The sequence below is a fragment of the Aegilops tauschii genome, chromosome 2 (genome assembly GCF_002575655.3).
Source record: "Aegilops tauschii subsp. strangulata cultivar AL8/78 chromosome 2, Aet v6.0, whole genome shotgun sequence".
Lineage (NCBI taxonomy): Eukaryota > Viridiplantae > Streptophyta > Magnoliopsida > Poales > Poaceae > Aegilops > Aegilops tauschii.
Window position 1 is genome coordinate 639,084,934 of NC_053036.3, and position 16,419 is coordinate 639,101,352.

Genomic DNA, 16,419 nt, shown 5'->3' on the forward strand with positions numbered 1-16,419 from the left:
TACAAATTTGGGATGATTTGGAGGTGGTGGAAAAAAAATCACCTTTTCTACAAAAACTGGCTTAAGTGAGACCAAATTGTCCCTCGTGTTTAAGCGTGAATTTTCCGACCTCTTCTAAATCACCTCCAATTTTGCACACTTGATATCTTGCACAAACATAGCTATGTTTTCAAGGTTTTACAATTTTTTAAATTTTTTTGAATTCATACTGCCCTGTAGACTGACTGATCAAAACATCGGTCTACACCTTAAGGAGGCTTTTTAGGATACATTTGTTTCCAAATTTCATTCATAGACATGTTTGGCACACATATTTGAGCATGTATGAAAAAATTGGGATGATTTGGAGGTGGTGGAAAAAATTACCTTTTCTACAAAAACTGGCTTAAGTGGAGACCAAATGGTCCATCGTGTTTAAGCGTGATTTTTTCGACCTCCTCTAAATCACCTCTAATTTTGCACACTTGATATCTTGCACATACATAGCTAGGTTTTCAAGATTTTACAATTTTTTTTATTTTTTTTGAATTTATAATGCCCTGTAGACTGACTGATCAAAAAATCGGTCTAGAGCATAAGGGGGCATTGCAGGATACATTTTTTCCAAATTTATTTCATACACATGTTTGGCACATGTATTTGAGAATGCAGAAAAAATTTGGGGTGATTTGGAGGTGGTGGAAAAAACACCTTTTTCGACCACCTCTAAATCACCTCAGTTTTGCACACATGATCTCTAAATAACAATGTTTGTCACATGTATGTGACCATGTAAAACAAATTTGGTTTGATTTGGAGATGGTATAAAAATTCACTGCAATATTTCAAATTTATTTTAAAATTATAATTCAACGATGCAAGGTTTTACATGTTTTTCATCGTTTTCAAACTTAAACTTTTTACACATGTCCAAGAAAGGCAATGTGGCAAGGTTTTACATGTTTTTCATTGTTATCAAACTTAAACTTTTTACGTAAGACACGTGTACCTAAAAAAAGGAAGTGTTATTTTAGTATAAGTCAACATGTCACATAGGCAAAAAAAAAGATTTTATAGAAAAAAAGCCCACCTACCTAACAGGATATTTCACACACCACAGCCTGCATACGACTAGAAACCCAGTCATATGGGCCAGGATGCAGGCCGGTGGAGATTGAATATAAGCTGGAAGGTTCGTTGTGCCAGGCCACCACCCACACCACCCACTAGGCGGTTGCCACGATGGACTGCAACTACGCCGCACCACCACTACCCCCACATCCTAGACGAACCGCCTCCCCCACGTCCCCATACCAGCCGTGAAAAGCCCCAAATCGACTACATCACTGCCTCATTCCGAGAACCTCCATTGCCGCTTCCATCTCCACTACAAACAACCCACAAACATCTCTCTTTGAAGCCCACAGTTGCCGGAGGAGGGCAATGGCAGAGGAACCGTCTGCCAAGCGTCACTGTGGCGAGACGTCCGACCAGAGCGGCAACCTCGACGACGTTCACGTTCCCGGTCAGAAGCTCGAGTACACCCAAACCCTCGAAGGGGTTGAGCTCCACGACAAGGAGACGCTGGAGGTCGTCTGCACCAGCGAACCTGACAAGGCCGGTGAGATGATCTTTAGGATCAGGAGGAGCGCCTGTAGCTCGTATCCTAGGATCATCGACGTTGATGTGGAGTTTACCAAAGAAGATGAACCTCCGCAGATGGCAGCAGTTCTGCAGTTAAGCGTGGAGGATCTCTGCCTCGTGTACCACATCGCCACGACCACAAAATGGTGAAAAATCCTAGTCATTCACCCTCTTGCATTCATCAATACTTCTCCCTCAAAATTTCGTTAGACTAGTTTCCAACTAGATGTACTAGTGTAGTTTGTGAAAGTGTATGCACTAATGCAGTTCCTCAACGTAGATGCACTAGCATATATTTTAAACCTGATGCACTTGATTAGTATCTGAAATTGTTGCACAAGATTAATTTCTGAACTTGATGTACCAGTGTAGTTTCTGATCTTGATTCACTAGTGTAGTTTCTGAACTCGATGCATTAAAAGATGTTTCTGAACTTGATGTAGTGAGGTAGTTTCTGAACTTGGTCTGGTGTTATTTTCACCACCAAAAAATCTAAGAACCTGGTGAAGCTCGATGTATATGTTATTTTATTCAACAAAATAAAACTAAACTGGCACTAAGAAAGCAAATAGATCATTGACTCAACTATATATTCCAAAAAGAAAAATAACATGGTCTACTTGATTTTAATTTCAGAACTTTGTGTACTAGTTTGTGAACTACATTCATCCATGACTTATACTGTATATGCATCTACTTCATGTATTCATCACTTCTAAACCGTAAGAAACAGAATAATTAAATCTTGAAAAACAAACACTAATCTTCAATATGTCTCTCCCCTTGCAGGCCAACGCGCCTGAAAGAGCTCCTACAGGAGGAGAAGTTGTTCACCATTGTCGGTTTTGGCATTCAAGATGATAAGGACAAGCTGAAGGTGTTTGGTTTGGAGATAAGCCCCAACAAGCACATCGACATTCAGCACAACTGGAGAGTTCCATACACCGGAAAAGAGTACGACTCCTTGGCTGATCTTGCAGCCAGCGTCATCCACCCATTCTACAAAAACATGAAGAAGAAGATCGACAAGAAGGAAGACCATAAACTATGGGGGGTCAGCCCACTGCCAGATTACCCCATCAAGTACGCAACAATAGATGCGTACGCCACCTACAAGTCGTGGAAGAAAATCGACAACATCAAAACAGGTTTGGAAATTTCAAAAGAGCAGGAAGAGGACCCCTTCTTCCACTGCCACTATGCGGGATGAGGAGACATCAAAGTCTGACTTCGTGTTGCTTGCTCATGTGCTTGTCATTTATCTTGTTGTTTGAAATTTGTAGTTTACTTTTCTTAGTTTAAACCAGCTTGCTTATGTCATGTGTGTCAGAGTTGAACCAATTTTCTTATGTCGTGTTTGTCAGGGTTGAACAAGTTTGCTTATGTCATCAAGTACATCGTTTGCTTATCTCGTTAAGTAAGTTTGCTAGCTTCCTATTTTGTTTATCCATCATTTCAAATTCAAGTAACTTGTGAATGGAACTTTGTGGCTGCTCTTCAATACTAGTTATCAAAGGAACTAATCACACAAGGTTGTGCCATGTGTAGTTTTGGTTCATAATTGTATGGAAAAGAAAACGTTGAAAACAATGAGTACAATTAGAGCTAAACTCCATTTACTGAACCTAAGAAAAAGGCCCCCCCCCCCCCCCCCCGCTTTATATTATAAAGCAACAGCACCAAGCATCCAACAACAAGTCAAGACAGATTCAAGTTCAAGGAAGTCTCAAATAACTGCTGGGGCGGCACATCAAAACAAGCCCCAAACATAAGAAGGTCATTTCACATCGATACATGGCCCATTTACTGAACCTGGATATATAGGTACGGTAATACACGGCAAGTACTCGCGAACAAGAGCTGACATAACAAGTTCATTTCACATCGATACATGGCCCAGCCAGTTCTAAATGAGGTTGATGGTGATCATCATCCTCAAGTCATGACGACGGGTGTTCGCAACAGTGAGTAGGATGGCCTGTCCTACCCGAAGATTCTTGCCACGAAGGAACTTCTTCCACCCCACCCGGTTGAAGATAGTGCGACCGTCCGTGTCCACTGCGTAGGCACAGCTGGTGATGGAGCCTGTTCTCGTAAGGCGTAGTCCAGCAGCCATGCCTTCTTCATCCGGCTCGATGCCACAGCTAACAGATAACCTCTTAGGTAATTTATGAAAAGAGTTGATATGATATATGAGCATGTCATGTGCAATTATCAACAAAGCATACTCTTCAAGACACATATATCATTGGATTCAACACTGAGCATATATATCATCACATCACTACACTATATGCTAATCATCAAATTACTACAATAATTAAGCATATCATTATATTACTACGTACACTAAGCATATCATCGCATATTACTACACTACATAAGCATATATCACATTACTACAACACATGCATACTGTCGGGGATATACCCCGCGGCATGACCCGGCTGGAGGTATAACCCGGCCGGACTTGGCGACTCACTGGTGACCCGCCCTGACTTGGAGATTCACTAAGTGACCCGGCCGGACTTGGCGACTCACTGGTGACCTGCCTTGATTTGGCGATTCACAAGTGACCCGCCCGGATCTCTCCACTTACTGATGACCCGATGGCGGCAGAGACTCATTGGTAACCCGGCAGGTGGGTCAGAGGAGCGACAAGACCCGGAGGCCCAGAAGGCGGTTCAAGGAAGGCTGGCTCGTATTATGGTGGGCCGGCTTAAGATGAAAGGCATAAGGAATATTCTCCCACAAAGGAAGTAAGACTAGGACTCCACTTGTAATAAAGTAATCCTAATCCTACTAGGACTAGTCATGAAACCCGCCCCTTCAACTTATATAAGGAGGAGCGGGGCACCCCAAGAGGGACAAGTTTGACAAGTTACACAACTTAGGTTTAGACAGACAGGTCAAGGGCTCTCGAGATAGAGCACCCATGTAATCGTGATCATCATCAATATCAATGAAGCAAGATGTAGGCTTTTACCTCCACCGTGAGGGGCCAAACCTGGGTAAAAATCCTCGCCTCTCTCATCCCACTCAACCCCTCTCAAGCTACTACATAGATGCGTTGGCCTCATGACTAATTCCTCACACTAGGACAACTGCCGTGACAAGTCCACGACAGTTGGCGCCCACCGTGGGGCCTGTGCACGGTGGTGTTGAGTTCTTGGAGTGATCTCTCCCAGGGATCGAGAAGTTTTCAATTTTTCGATGAGCCGGTTTGGAAGGATTTGCATCAACTTCAAGTCCATCAGTCCAGATTTAAGATTTTTCAAATTTAAGGTTCAAGAAAAATTAGGGTTGCGTCTGTACGCCACCGACGTTTTTGCCATGTTTTCGCCGGCGTGTCAAATCTTGGTCAGTAACTCGCCTGTAATGGGCGTGGTTAGAGTTGCCGTCTCGTTCAACATTGGTTCGCCGAGTCCGATGGGAGCGAGTCACCAAAACACACAAGGCCAAGGCCCGATCAAGACAAGAGCATTGTTTCGTAGCGTCCAAGGATCTCGAATACTAGTGCATCTTCGGCTATGATTATCTGAAGCCAAAGTCAGTTTTTCCTTGTATCAACTCCGCTTGGTGCGCATAAGAAAGCTACCAGGAGAACGATTCAGAAGTCATGGAAAGAAAAGGACGAGGAGGCAAAGTCAAACCAACGATGACTCAGAGGAGGATTTGGTCATGAGCGGACTACAACTCTGAGCCGTTTTCGACCTAGCGCTGGCCGTACCCGCTCCGCTCCGCCGCTGTCCGAAGGCCCTTGCCGGCTCGTCCCTCCGGGAGTCGCCTCGGTGGTAGGCCGCCACCCTTGCCGGCCCTCTGCTGTGACGTCGAGCCGTGAGCCGCCCGCGGCCTCCCCGAGTTTCTGCGGTCTCTGCGCTCTGTTCGGCCCGCGGAGGCGGCTCCGCCCCACGCCGTCTAGCTGCTACTGCTTTTTCGCGTCTTCGAGCCGACTCGTTCCACTGCTGAGCCGCCGCCGGGTCGATCTCGTGCCTTGGAGCCTCTTCGTGTTAAATCACTGAACCGCCGACGACGAGCTGCCGGTTGTTTCTTCCACTGCGCTGTAGCTGCTGCTGTTCCAGCACTCCGCGGCGGGCCGCCGTCCCCTAAGTCGCCGGCCATGAGCCGCCGTCCGCCTCTTGAGTCGCCTGTGGGCCACCCTGAACAGGCCTCGCTCCGTTTCGGCCTCGTCTTTAGCCTGCTCCGAGCCGCCAGTACCGATACAAGCTGCCGGGGCCCTGCCTGGTCAGGTTGGTACTTTGGTTGCGCTCCGTGAGGCAGAAAATACTTAAAGCAACCAATGGAACTCGTACCACTGTTTTGCATGCTTTATCCCCGAAGAGTCTGCACATGTTCTACTTCACTGGATATGTTCAAGCCTCCGTTTTCCACTGGATATCAAGCTTGAAGTGATGATATCATCTCTTACATGGAGAAATAATAAATGAGGAAAGGTTACCAATGATCAAGTGGTGGAGTATTGCGTGGTTTTATGCTAAAAACTGTGAGACGGGGTGAGTGCAGCAGGCGCTACTAAAAGGAGTTACCGAGGCTTTGCATATGTGCTTGCCTACAAGATTTTACTTCTATGTCACAGCGTGGAAGAGGTTGAAGCCCGCACCGTTCGGGTCAGTTTGCAGATCAGGGCCGAATATTTTAATGGCCAAGGAGACCTAGAGACAGGATCTGCGTACAGAGTTGTCGCTTAAATAAATCAGGTGATATTTATCCTATATTTTTTTGTTAGTACATGTTGATTTCTTTTGACAAACAACTACTCCGCCATGCTGTATTTTTTGTACGCAGGGTAATTATGTTTATACCGTGGGTATGGAGCACGAGCTGGCAACATTTTGTACCAGGGTTTGGCCGTTCCATACTGTCCGGGGAATGGACGTGCGCAAGCCGCTGCCCCCGGCCCGGGTTACAATGACTCGCCGGGATTGCTCTTGTTCGCTGTTTTACGGACATGCATAAATTGCCGTCTCTGCGGCCCAATTTATATCAACATGACGCGGCCGACTCGCCCATCCGCGCCGCCTTACAATGCCACGGACGACTCGCCCGTCCGCCCTCGAGGCCGGTTCATGCGTCCGCGCCGGCTTACAACACGGAGGACAACTTGCTCGTCTGCACCGGTTTACATCAACGCGTCGGCCGACTCGCCCGTCCGCGCCACCTTACAACGCTACGGACGACTCGCCCGTCCGCCCACGCGGCCGGTTCACGCGTCCGCGCCGGCTTACAACGCGGAGGACAACTTGCTCGTCTGCACCGGTTTACAACGCCACGGCCGACTCAGCTGTCTGCACCCACGTCCGTTGATCATCAACTCCGCGACAGATAATTTCCGGCCTAACATATCAGGGCAAGTGTCCACTGCAAAGATGACCGTCTTGTCACGGAATTTGTTGCATGACATATACCAGATATATACAAATATCAAGAGGATCATCAACTCACCTCAAGCCTCTGGTTTTCATGAATTCCAACGTTCAGCTATTTAACTATATGGCGGTTTATATCACAGCTGAGTATGGAGAATCTCAAGACAACTCCTCGAGCCGTCTTAAGATTTGGGGGCTACAATGACATGACTCGGCAGAATTGGCCGGTTTTAGTGAATTCAAGAACTCCGGGTCATTTGAGGGAAAATAACCCGGCCCCGGAGGCTACTGCCCCATTGGTGAAGATTTAAAGACCGTCAGGAAATTTCCGGGTTATAAAATAGTCTGACAATCATAAAAGTTTCGGCTCAATGGAAGAACTCTGGGTTATCAGGTGAAATTCCAGTTCAAAATCCGGTTCAAGAGACATCTCTCTCCCATGAAGCTTTGAAGCTCTCAATATCCGATTGAACATCCGGTTCAGAGGATGGCATCTCTTGCAAGTTCGAGTTTCTCAGAAAAATTATAGTCACTTGGGGGCTTCCTACTCGTATTTGAGCATAGCTGTGAATATCCCTCTTGGTCGGCTCAAGGCCAAAACTTATGGTCACTTGGGGGCTTCCTGCTCAATGAGCATATATGTGAATATCCCTCTTGATCGGCTCAAAGCGAAAACTTATGGTCACTTGGGGGCTTCCTGCTCATTGAGCATAGCTGTGAATACCCCTCTTGATCGGCTCAAGGCCAAAACTTATGGTCACTTGGGGGCTTCCTGCTCATTGAGCATAGCTGTGAATATCCCTCTTGATCGGCTCAAGGCCAAAACTTATGGTCACTTGGGGGCTTCCTGCTCATTGAGCATAGCTGTGAATATCCCTCTTGATCGGCTCAAGACCAAACCTTATGGTCACGTGGGGGCTTCCTGCTCATTGAGCATAGCTGTGAATATCCCTCTTGATCGGCTCAAGGCCAAAACTTATGATCACTTGGGGGCTTCCTACTCATTGAGCATAGCTGTGAATATCCCTCTTTATTGGCTCACGGCCAAAAAAATGGTCACTTGGGGGCTTTCTGATCGTATTCGAATCATAGCTGTGAATATCCCTTTTGATCGGCCTAAGGCCACAAACCACTTGGGGGCTTCCTGCTCGTATTTGAAGCATAGCTGAATATCCCTCTTGGTTCAAAAATGCATACATAGACATCATCTTCATACATTGCATCATCATTGCATCATCATAGCATGTATCATATATGCATGGATATATTGGTTTATATTGCAGGAACCGATTTCACAGGCCATGTAGCCTTGATTATATGACTCTTCATTGAGCATCTTTGGGTTTGATAACCCGCCCTGATAATCAGACTTTAAATCGCCAGGATATGTTGTCTTGAGCAATCAAAATGATGATATTTCATGACTCCGGGTTGATACTGGCCCCGGATTATAATTGTCACGGCATCACCATGGTATTAATTTACAGGTATGTCTTTCAATGATGGTATGAATATTTTGGGTTTGGTAAACCGCCCTGGCTTTTGACGTTAAGTTGCCAGGGCATATGTTATTTAAACTCTGTGCAGGGTTTGCAGAACTATGGCTTATATAAATTATTAAGTTCAAGCTCATCATCAAAATTGATGGTTCAAAAGGGGTATCCATTCTGGATTTTCTCAAAGGCTATAAGCCGCCGGGTTATAAAAATTCCGGCTTACACTAAATGCGCATTAAGTCGCCATTGGCCAAGAGCCGCTGAGTATTTGAACTCCGGATATACTTGTCAACCGATAAGATTATATTATTCAAATCTTGAATAGCCAACATGGCTGGATTTCTTGTTATGGTTATCAATAACCAGTATTATGATTGAGGTTTTCAAAGTCTCTTCAGCGCAATGGTTATTATTTTATCAATGGATATGATTTATTCTGCAATGGACGGAGTAGTCCTGAGTTGCTGCAGGCTTACGACCCGTCACTTGGGGGCTACATTATTCAAGTTGAGATTACATCAAATGTGCAAGTCCCATGTCACTGCCAGCATGCACCATGGCACTTGGGGGCTAATGCAAAGTCATTTTTTGCTCACCTTATTGAAGACCCGACTCATCACATTGTAATAAGCCGGCCCTTGGGGGCTACCAATTGCTCCTGTCAAAAATTCAAAGTACACAAGCCTTAATCCCTTATATTGAAGGGTCCATTGCTCAGTTAGTAGAGCACAAGGCTCTTAACCTTGTGGACGTGGGCTCAAGCCCCATGGTGGGGGTTACATAATATGATGTTATTTTCAATGAAGTTCCAGTCCAGTATTGTCTTGTTGAGCCGGCCCTTGGGGGCTACACGTTGCTGTTCAAGTCTACATGATCATATCTACAAAGTCCCTGCTCATTATTGCATAATGACCCGGCCCCTGGGGGCTACACTGGTTGATGTTTTTATGAGCATAAGGCAATTACAAGTCCCAGGTTACTGCAAGCATGACAACCCGGCACTTAGGGGCTACATATGTGGAATATTCAGTTTGACTAGTGACTGAGATGAACAACCCGGATTTCTTCAAGGTTGCAACATTTATATTGAAGCAAGTCTTAAACTGTTACTACGCTCCTTTCTTAAGACTTGGGGGCTACAAGTGTTATGGGTATAAAGGAGAAATATCTTCAAATTCTCAGTTTTTGACCAAACCAGATTGACCCGGTGTCGGCAACAATCATGACCCGGTATCACTAATAATTATGACCCGGCGTCAGCAACAATTATGACTCACCATCTATTTATAACCCGACAATTTTGGTAATCATAAATTGGCAAGATCTACATCTTCAAGCCGGCCAAATAAATCAGATGAGTATTTCAAGACCAATATTTTTTAAGCATTGGGAGCTGAATCAAATGAATTATTTTTCACAATATTTCTGTGAGAAACCAATGTCAGCAAATTGATTATGAAGATGGTTTATTGACTAGATTTTCTAGAAGAAGGAAATGACAAGGACTTAAGGATGATCAGGTACCAGCTTACAAGAATTTTTAACCCGGGCCACAACCTGTCAAATTTGTTCTTGTGTTTATTTTGCAGGATCAGTTTAACATGGATAAATCCAAATTAAACTGGGGGCTAATGTCGGGGAGATACCTCGCGGTATGACCCGGCCGGAGGTATGACCCGGCCGGAGTTGGCGACTCACTGGTGACCCGCCCTGACTTGGAGGTTCAGTAAGTGACCCGGCCGGACTTGGCGACTCACTGGTGACATGCCCTGACTTGGCGATTCACAAGTGACCCGCCCGGATCTCTCCACTTACTGATGACCCGGCGGCAGCAGAGACTCATTGGTAACCCGGCAGGTGGGTCAGAGGAGCGACAAGACCCGGAGGCCCAGAAGGCGGTTCAAGGAAGGCCGGCTCGTATTATGGTGGGCCGGCTTAAGATGAAAAGCATAAGGAATATTCTCCCACAAAGGAAGTAAGACTAGGACTCCACTTGTAATAGATTAATCCTAATCCTACTAGGACTAGTCATGTAACCCGCCCCTTCAACTTATATAAGGAGGAGCGGGGCACCCCAAGAGGGACAAGTTTGACAAGTTACACAAGTTAGGTTACAAGTCAAGGGCTCTCGAGATAGAGCACCCATGTAATCATGACATCATCAATATCAATGAAGCAGGATGTAGGCTTTTACCTCCACCGTGAGGGGCCGAACCTGGGTAAAAATCCTCGCCACTCTCATCCCACTCAACCCCTCTCAAGCAACTACATAGATGCGTTGGCCTCACGACTAAGTCCTCACACTAGGACATCTGCCGTGACAATTCCACGACACATACCATACAATTTTGCACTAAATGAAGTATACACTAGGCATATGATCACAGTACTACAACATGCATATCATATCAAGTACTACACTAATTAAGCATGCATATCATGTAATTACCACACTAAGTAACATACCATGAGATGTTGTTCAACATTTGTCCTTGTGAGGCGGGTCACAAATGGCATCCCGACGTAGTCTTCACGTAGCGAAAGCATGTCCCAGAGTTTGCCTGATTCCTCACCACTCAGCCTCAGTCCTTGGGCATAGAGGGCTTCATCAAGTTGGTTCTCATCATCATTTGAATCCTCACCATCGTCCTCCTCATGAACTTCATCCTCACTATCGGCAATCAAATTCAGATAGATAACAGAAATCCTGGGCCTTTCTCCTCTGAAGGAGAAGCTGGTCAATTCACCCCCACTAAGACGCAGGCGGCCGATGAAATGATCCCATTCATCTCCTTCAATCTGGGTTATCGTTCGCCCCTTATCGTCCTGCATAGTATAGGGGCCCCCAAGAGCGTCGAAGGTCACGGTGTCTCCGACGAGCTCATTGAATGTCAATCTCACATTACATGGGACGATCTGTGTAAGATAAAAACAACTAACAGACACAATGCATTAGTGGTAATGGCAAAACAAACAAAAAGAATGAACTGTCAGAAGGTTCATATAAATTGTTACCTTTGCAAAAACAAAAGTAGGCTAGAAGTAGATGCCGAGCAGCGTGGCAGTAGAAAGGATGGTCCGCCACTGTGACTTGCACAGTCCACATGGTGCTTCCTCCATTCTACACAGAACATGCTGAACTCTAAGTTGAATCGTACACTATCACAGTACAATACAAAGATCATACATATCATAAATCATAGTGATAACCTAAAATGCAATGCCTAATAAATTTGTTTAATATCATCTACCTAATAAAGTAATGCCAATGACAATGGCCATGCTAGTATCATCTACCTAATAAATCCCAACCCAATCAAATCCAATGTCACTACTACATACTATAGTGAAGAACTGATGAATTATTTTGATTTATTTTTTGACACATAGGGCCTCATTTTTATTTGCATAGGGTCTCTGTTTTCCCTGGTACGGCTCAGATCGTACACTACGACATCCATCAATCTATCAAAGAACCATCATATGCATCAACAAATCATCTACCGCATGTATCAAATAAAAATTGTGGCTCAGATCCGCCTTCGGAGGGAGACGTGGTTGGGGAAGGGAAGAAGATTTGCGAGGGGGAAGAGGGGAGATCTCACCTACTTGCAGGAGTTGGCGGCGGCCGCGCGGATCCAGCGGCGAAGAGAGGCATCATCGGGAGATGGCGGCGGCGGTGGTCGAGAAGGGGACGAAGAAGTTGAAACTAATGTGGAGTAGTAGGTGGAGTTAGCCGAATGTGGTACATGTGGTGGCGCGTTTGTGTGGATGACAAGGGGACACCACCTGTTAGTTCCCATAGAAAAAAAATTGGCACTTCCAAATGCCTCACGGGGATTCGAACCAGGGCCATGCGGGTGTGAGGTAAAGGGTCTAGCCAGTTTGGCTGATGTAGTGTGTTTGGCAGAACAAATGCGCGTCTCCTTAAGACATTTATCCAGACACAGACGCACGGAAAAAGAACCATGCACCGAGGCTGTGCTCCATGTGTGGCATAAGTGGTCCTATGTAGCTGCAACTAGGACCAATGTTTATATATGTTGTTATTAGCTAGGGTACCAATAGTATATAATGGCTTATGTGTCCCTTGCTAGTAAAAAAACCATGCTCCATGTTGGCCCAAGTGGCACGTTTGAGTGCAACGTGTCAATATTGGTGGATTTGGCCCTTATTGCATCTGTGAGGCCAAAGAGACCATGATTAGTGAAAAGACATGAAGATTGGTACATGACGGGCCGTTGGCGTGTCTTGGTGTGCACTGTGCATGCAATGTGACTACAAAAGGTTTTTGCATGTTGAGACGTAGTTTATCGGTGCATGTGGATCCTATAGGCTTATTTGTTCCTTGTTTTTGGGCATGGTGCGTGTTGGCCCAAGTGACATGTGTCAGTGCATTGTGACATCTATTGGTGCATGTGACCCTTATACCAATTATTTGTGCAAAGAGGTCAAGATTGATACATGTCGGCCCATTGTCGCATCTTGGAGTGCAATGTGACTAGAAGACTTGGTGAATGATTTGGACCCCTTATGGCATGTGTGACTTCAATGAGACCAATGTTGTTGCATGTTGGTCAAGATGGTATCGACACATGCAGTGTGAATATTACTGGTACATGTCCGTCGTTATAGCATCTGTGTGTCGAAGGAGAACAAGTTTGGTGCATGCTCTTGTGTGCCAAGATGTTATGTGCAAACAAAAAAGTACTGTGAATAGTTCATTTCTATGGGCCCAGAAACAATGAGAATTATTTTTGGAGTACCTATTTGTAAATTTTGCATAGTTCTAGTTGCGTGCTGATGTGGAATGATTTTTTTTGCCGTGGTGCACTTACAAACTGGACTCACTTTTCAAAAATCATGTCAACCCACCCAAAATGGCGGATTAGACCTTGCTGCAACAAATTACCCCAATATGTCTTTTTTTTGTGCAGCAAACCTGTAAGTAGGTGTTCTATGCAAATGTAACACCAAAAGTAGGTGGTTTGTGCAATTTCCTCGCTAAACCACAGGTCAAAAAATAAATTCATGAAAAAAATAAAATTAAAGCGGTGGGGGCGTGCACGAGCGCACGACGCCATGCATCTAGCCTCGGTAACTCTAAATGTCCACCAACACGCCAAATAAAGGCCGCCTCCCCCACCCCCGTCTCCCCCACTCCCCCACCCCTGCTGCTTTTCTTCCCCAAATCAGCAAAAACCCTCTCCTATCCCCTTGAACCCTACCTCCTACGAGCTAGCAACCACCTCCCTTGCCCTTCTTCGTTGGAAGATGATGGCCGGCCATGAAGACGCGGCGGTGGAGAAGGACGCGGCGGTGGAGAAGGACGCGGCGGTAGAAGCAGTGGAGAAGCCTGTTGTGGTCATTGCCGCCGCGGTTAGGGTAGCCGAGGGCGCCGTCACGGCGATGGGTGGAGGTGCACCATCTGTTGTGATAGCTCCGGCCGCTGTCGCAGTGGTCGAGCCTGCGATCGGGGAGTAGGTGGAGGAGGAGGTCGCGGTGGATCTAGAGGAGCAGAGGGTCAAGCGGAAGCGCGAGCAGTACGAGCTCATCGACAAGTACTACGAGGAGGTCGAGCTCGCCACTTGGGAAGTGAAGGACGAGGCCGTCGAGTTCGAGGAGGAGGTCGACGATGATCTCCTAGAGGTACTACTCTGTTCTGTTCTTTTCTCCTACTCTATTTTTGGGGTTTTCTCCCATGGGGTTTTCTCCTAAATTGCATGCAACACGGATTAGATTTCGTCCATATAGGTTATGTTTGTTGATCTCTCCCTTAGTGTTAGGATTAGTACTAGTTGATTGGTAGATTTGGAATGAAACCTCTATAAGTGCATCTAGTGCCACCCCTAGTTGGTTTTGGAGTATTGACGACAAACTTGGTTGAGGGACTAATGTGTTTGTGAGAATTGCAGGATAACACAGGTAGTAGTCCCTTATTGATTTGGTTTACCTACGAGAGATGACCCCTAAAAATGTATGAAGACATTGAAGACAATGGTGGTTCGTGAAGACATTCACAATGAAGATTATGACATGTGAAGACATTCACTTGAAGACTATGGAGTACGAAGACATAGTTGCTTCGTAGTTTCCTTTTCTTCTTTGTTGAGTCATAGGAACCACCGTACTGTTAAGTAGGGTCCAAGTGAACAAAGTCAGAGTGACTAATGTGAGGCTCAACCAAATCCTATGTCTTCGAGCGAAGACAATGAGAGAAAATCTTATCCAGAGCTGGATGAGTCAGCATTGCTTGTAGCCCAAGTAAAGCTGCCCCGTGTGTTTGAAATCCGGCCGTTGGACACGTGTTAGTTCCTTAGTGACCCAGGGTCATTTCGGAAATATCAGCTCGGGTTGCCTCCGGGCTATAAATAGCACACCCACTACACCATAAATTGGTAGCTGCTCAGAGTTAAGATACGGCTTTTGTCGTTTGAGAGCAACCCACCTCCAAAGCCTTTGAGAGAGAGATCCTTGCGAGGATAAAGCCCAAAACACCCAGAGAGAAAGAGTGTTAGGCATCATTGAAGTCTTTCTGTCTGCGTGACCTGAAGACTTGTTACACTTGAGGACTGTGAATCCTCCAGCCGGTTAGGCGTCGCGTTCTGAGCATCCAAGAGTCATTATGGATTGCCAGTGAACGAAGTGTGTGAAGGTTTGGAAGTCTACCTTGAAGACTTACCAGAGTGATTGGGCGAGGTATAAGGTGAAGGCGCGGTCTTCTGAGTTCAATCTCAACCTCCCTAACCAGACGTACAGTTGTTATAGCAATTGGAACTGGTCTACCAAATCCTTGTCTTCGCCAAGCAACTGGTTCTATCCCCTACTCCCCTTTACTTTTCAGTTTGTCTTCATGAAGTCATTGCTTGCTTGTCTGATTTGATTGACTTCACTGTGTGACACTAGTAGAAAACGGGCCTTCAGTCCCGGTTCCAGAGGGCCTTTAGTCCCGGTTCTGGAACCGGGACTAAAGGGTCGGGACTAAAGGCCCCCCCTTTAGTCCCGGTTGTGTTACGAACCGGGACTAAAGGCCCTCCACATGGCCGCTGTCTGGAGCTCGACCTTTAGTCCCGGTTGGTAACACCAATTGGGACTAAAGGAATTTTTTAATTTTTTTTCTGAATTTTCAAATTTCTGAATTATTTGCATTTAATCTCTAATCACCCCTCATCACTACTCAATTTAATATCTAATATCTAATCACCCATCAGAATTCCAAATCGTCTAACTTCCCGACCGGTCACTCATCCTCTCACTACTCCAGCCTGAGCACGCTTAACTTTCGAGTTCTATTCCCCCTTGTTTCCAAGTCTGCACTTGTTGTTTTCCTGACAATAGTAAGCTGTCAATCCTATTAACCCTTAGGAGTGAAGTTGAGCATGTTGTCACACGTTACACCATTTGAGATTCAAACTTTTTTTCTTAAAACCAATGATTATTTAGTAACACTAATATTTATTGAATAAGTAGTTTGACCATGGTTTGACCACAATTTGACCATATTTGACCAAAATTCAAAAAAACTGAAATAACTATTTAGTAACACTAATATATCTTGAATAATTAGTTTGACCAGATTTAACCAAAATTTAAAAAAAACAGAAATTTGAGCATATCTTTTTTCCTTTTTGAATTTGAGGATTCTAAAAAATTGGAAAACGGCCGTAGGCCATCAAAATCGTATGCGGATTTTCGTGCTGAATATTTTGATATATTATACTTTTTTTCCGACATCGTATGCAAAAGATATAGTTGTTTTACTTTTTCATCACACTTTTTTGCAAAACATGTCCAAATATATGTTTTTTTAATTTTCCTAACTAGTAGATGTAGTAACATAACTACATCTCGAACAATTTTAATTTTTGAAGTTTTTATCATTTTCTTTTGTTTTTTCAAAACTGAAATGGCGA

At 45.1% G+C, this 16,419-nt stretch overlaps 1 protein-coding gene across 1 annotated transcript; it reads left to right on the forward strand.

Moving 5' to 3' along the window:
• The first annotated feature begins 1,422 nt into the window (after positions 1 to 1,422).
• On the forward strand, positions 1,423 to 2,833 carry LOC141041404 (uncharacterized). The gene is made up of 2 exons (XM_073507551.1): positions 1,423 to 1,769; positions 2,413 to 2,833. The coding sequence occupies exons 1-2, from the start codon at positions 1,423 to 1,425 to the stop codon at positions 2,831 to 2,833; spliced, it is 768 nt and encodes a 255-aa protein (XP_073363652.1).
• The last annotated feature ends 13,586 nt before the right edge of the window (positions 2,834 to 16,419 follow it).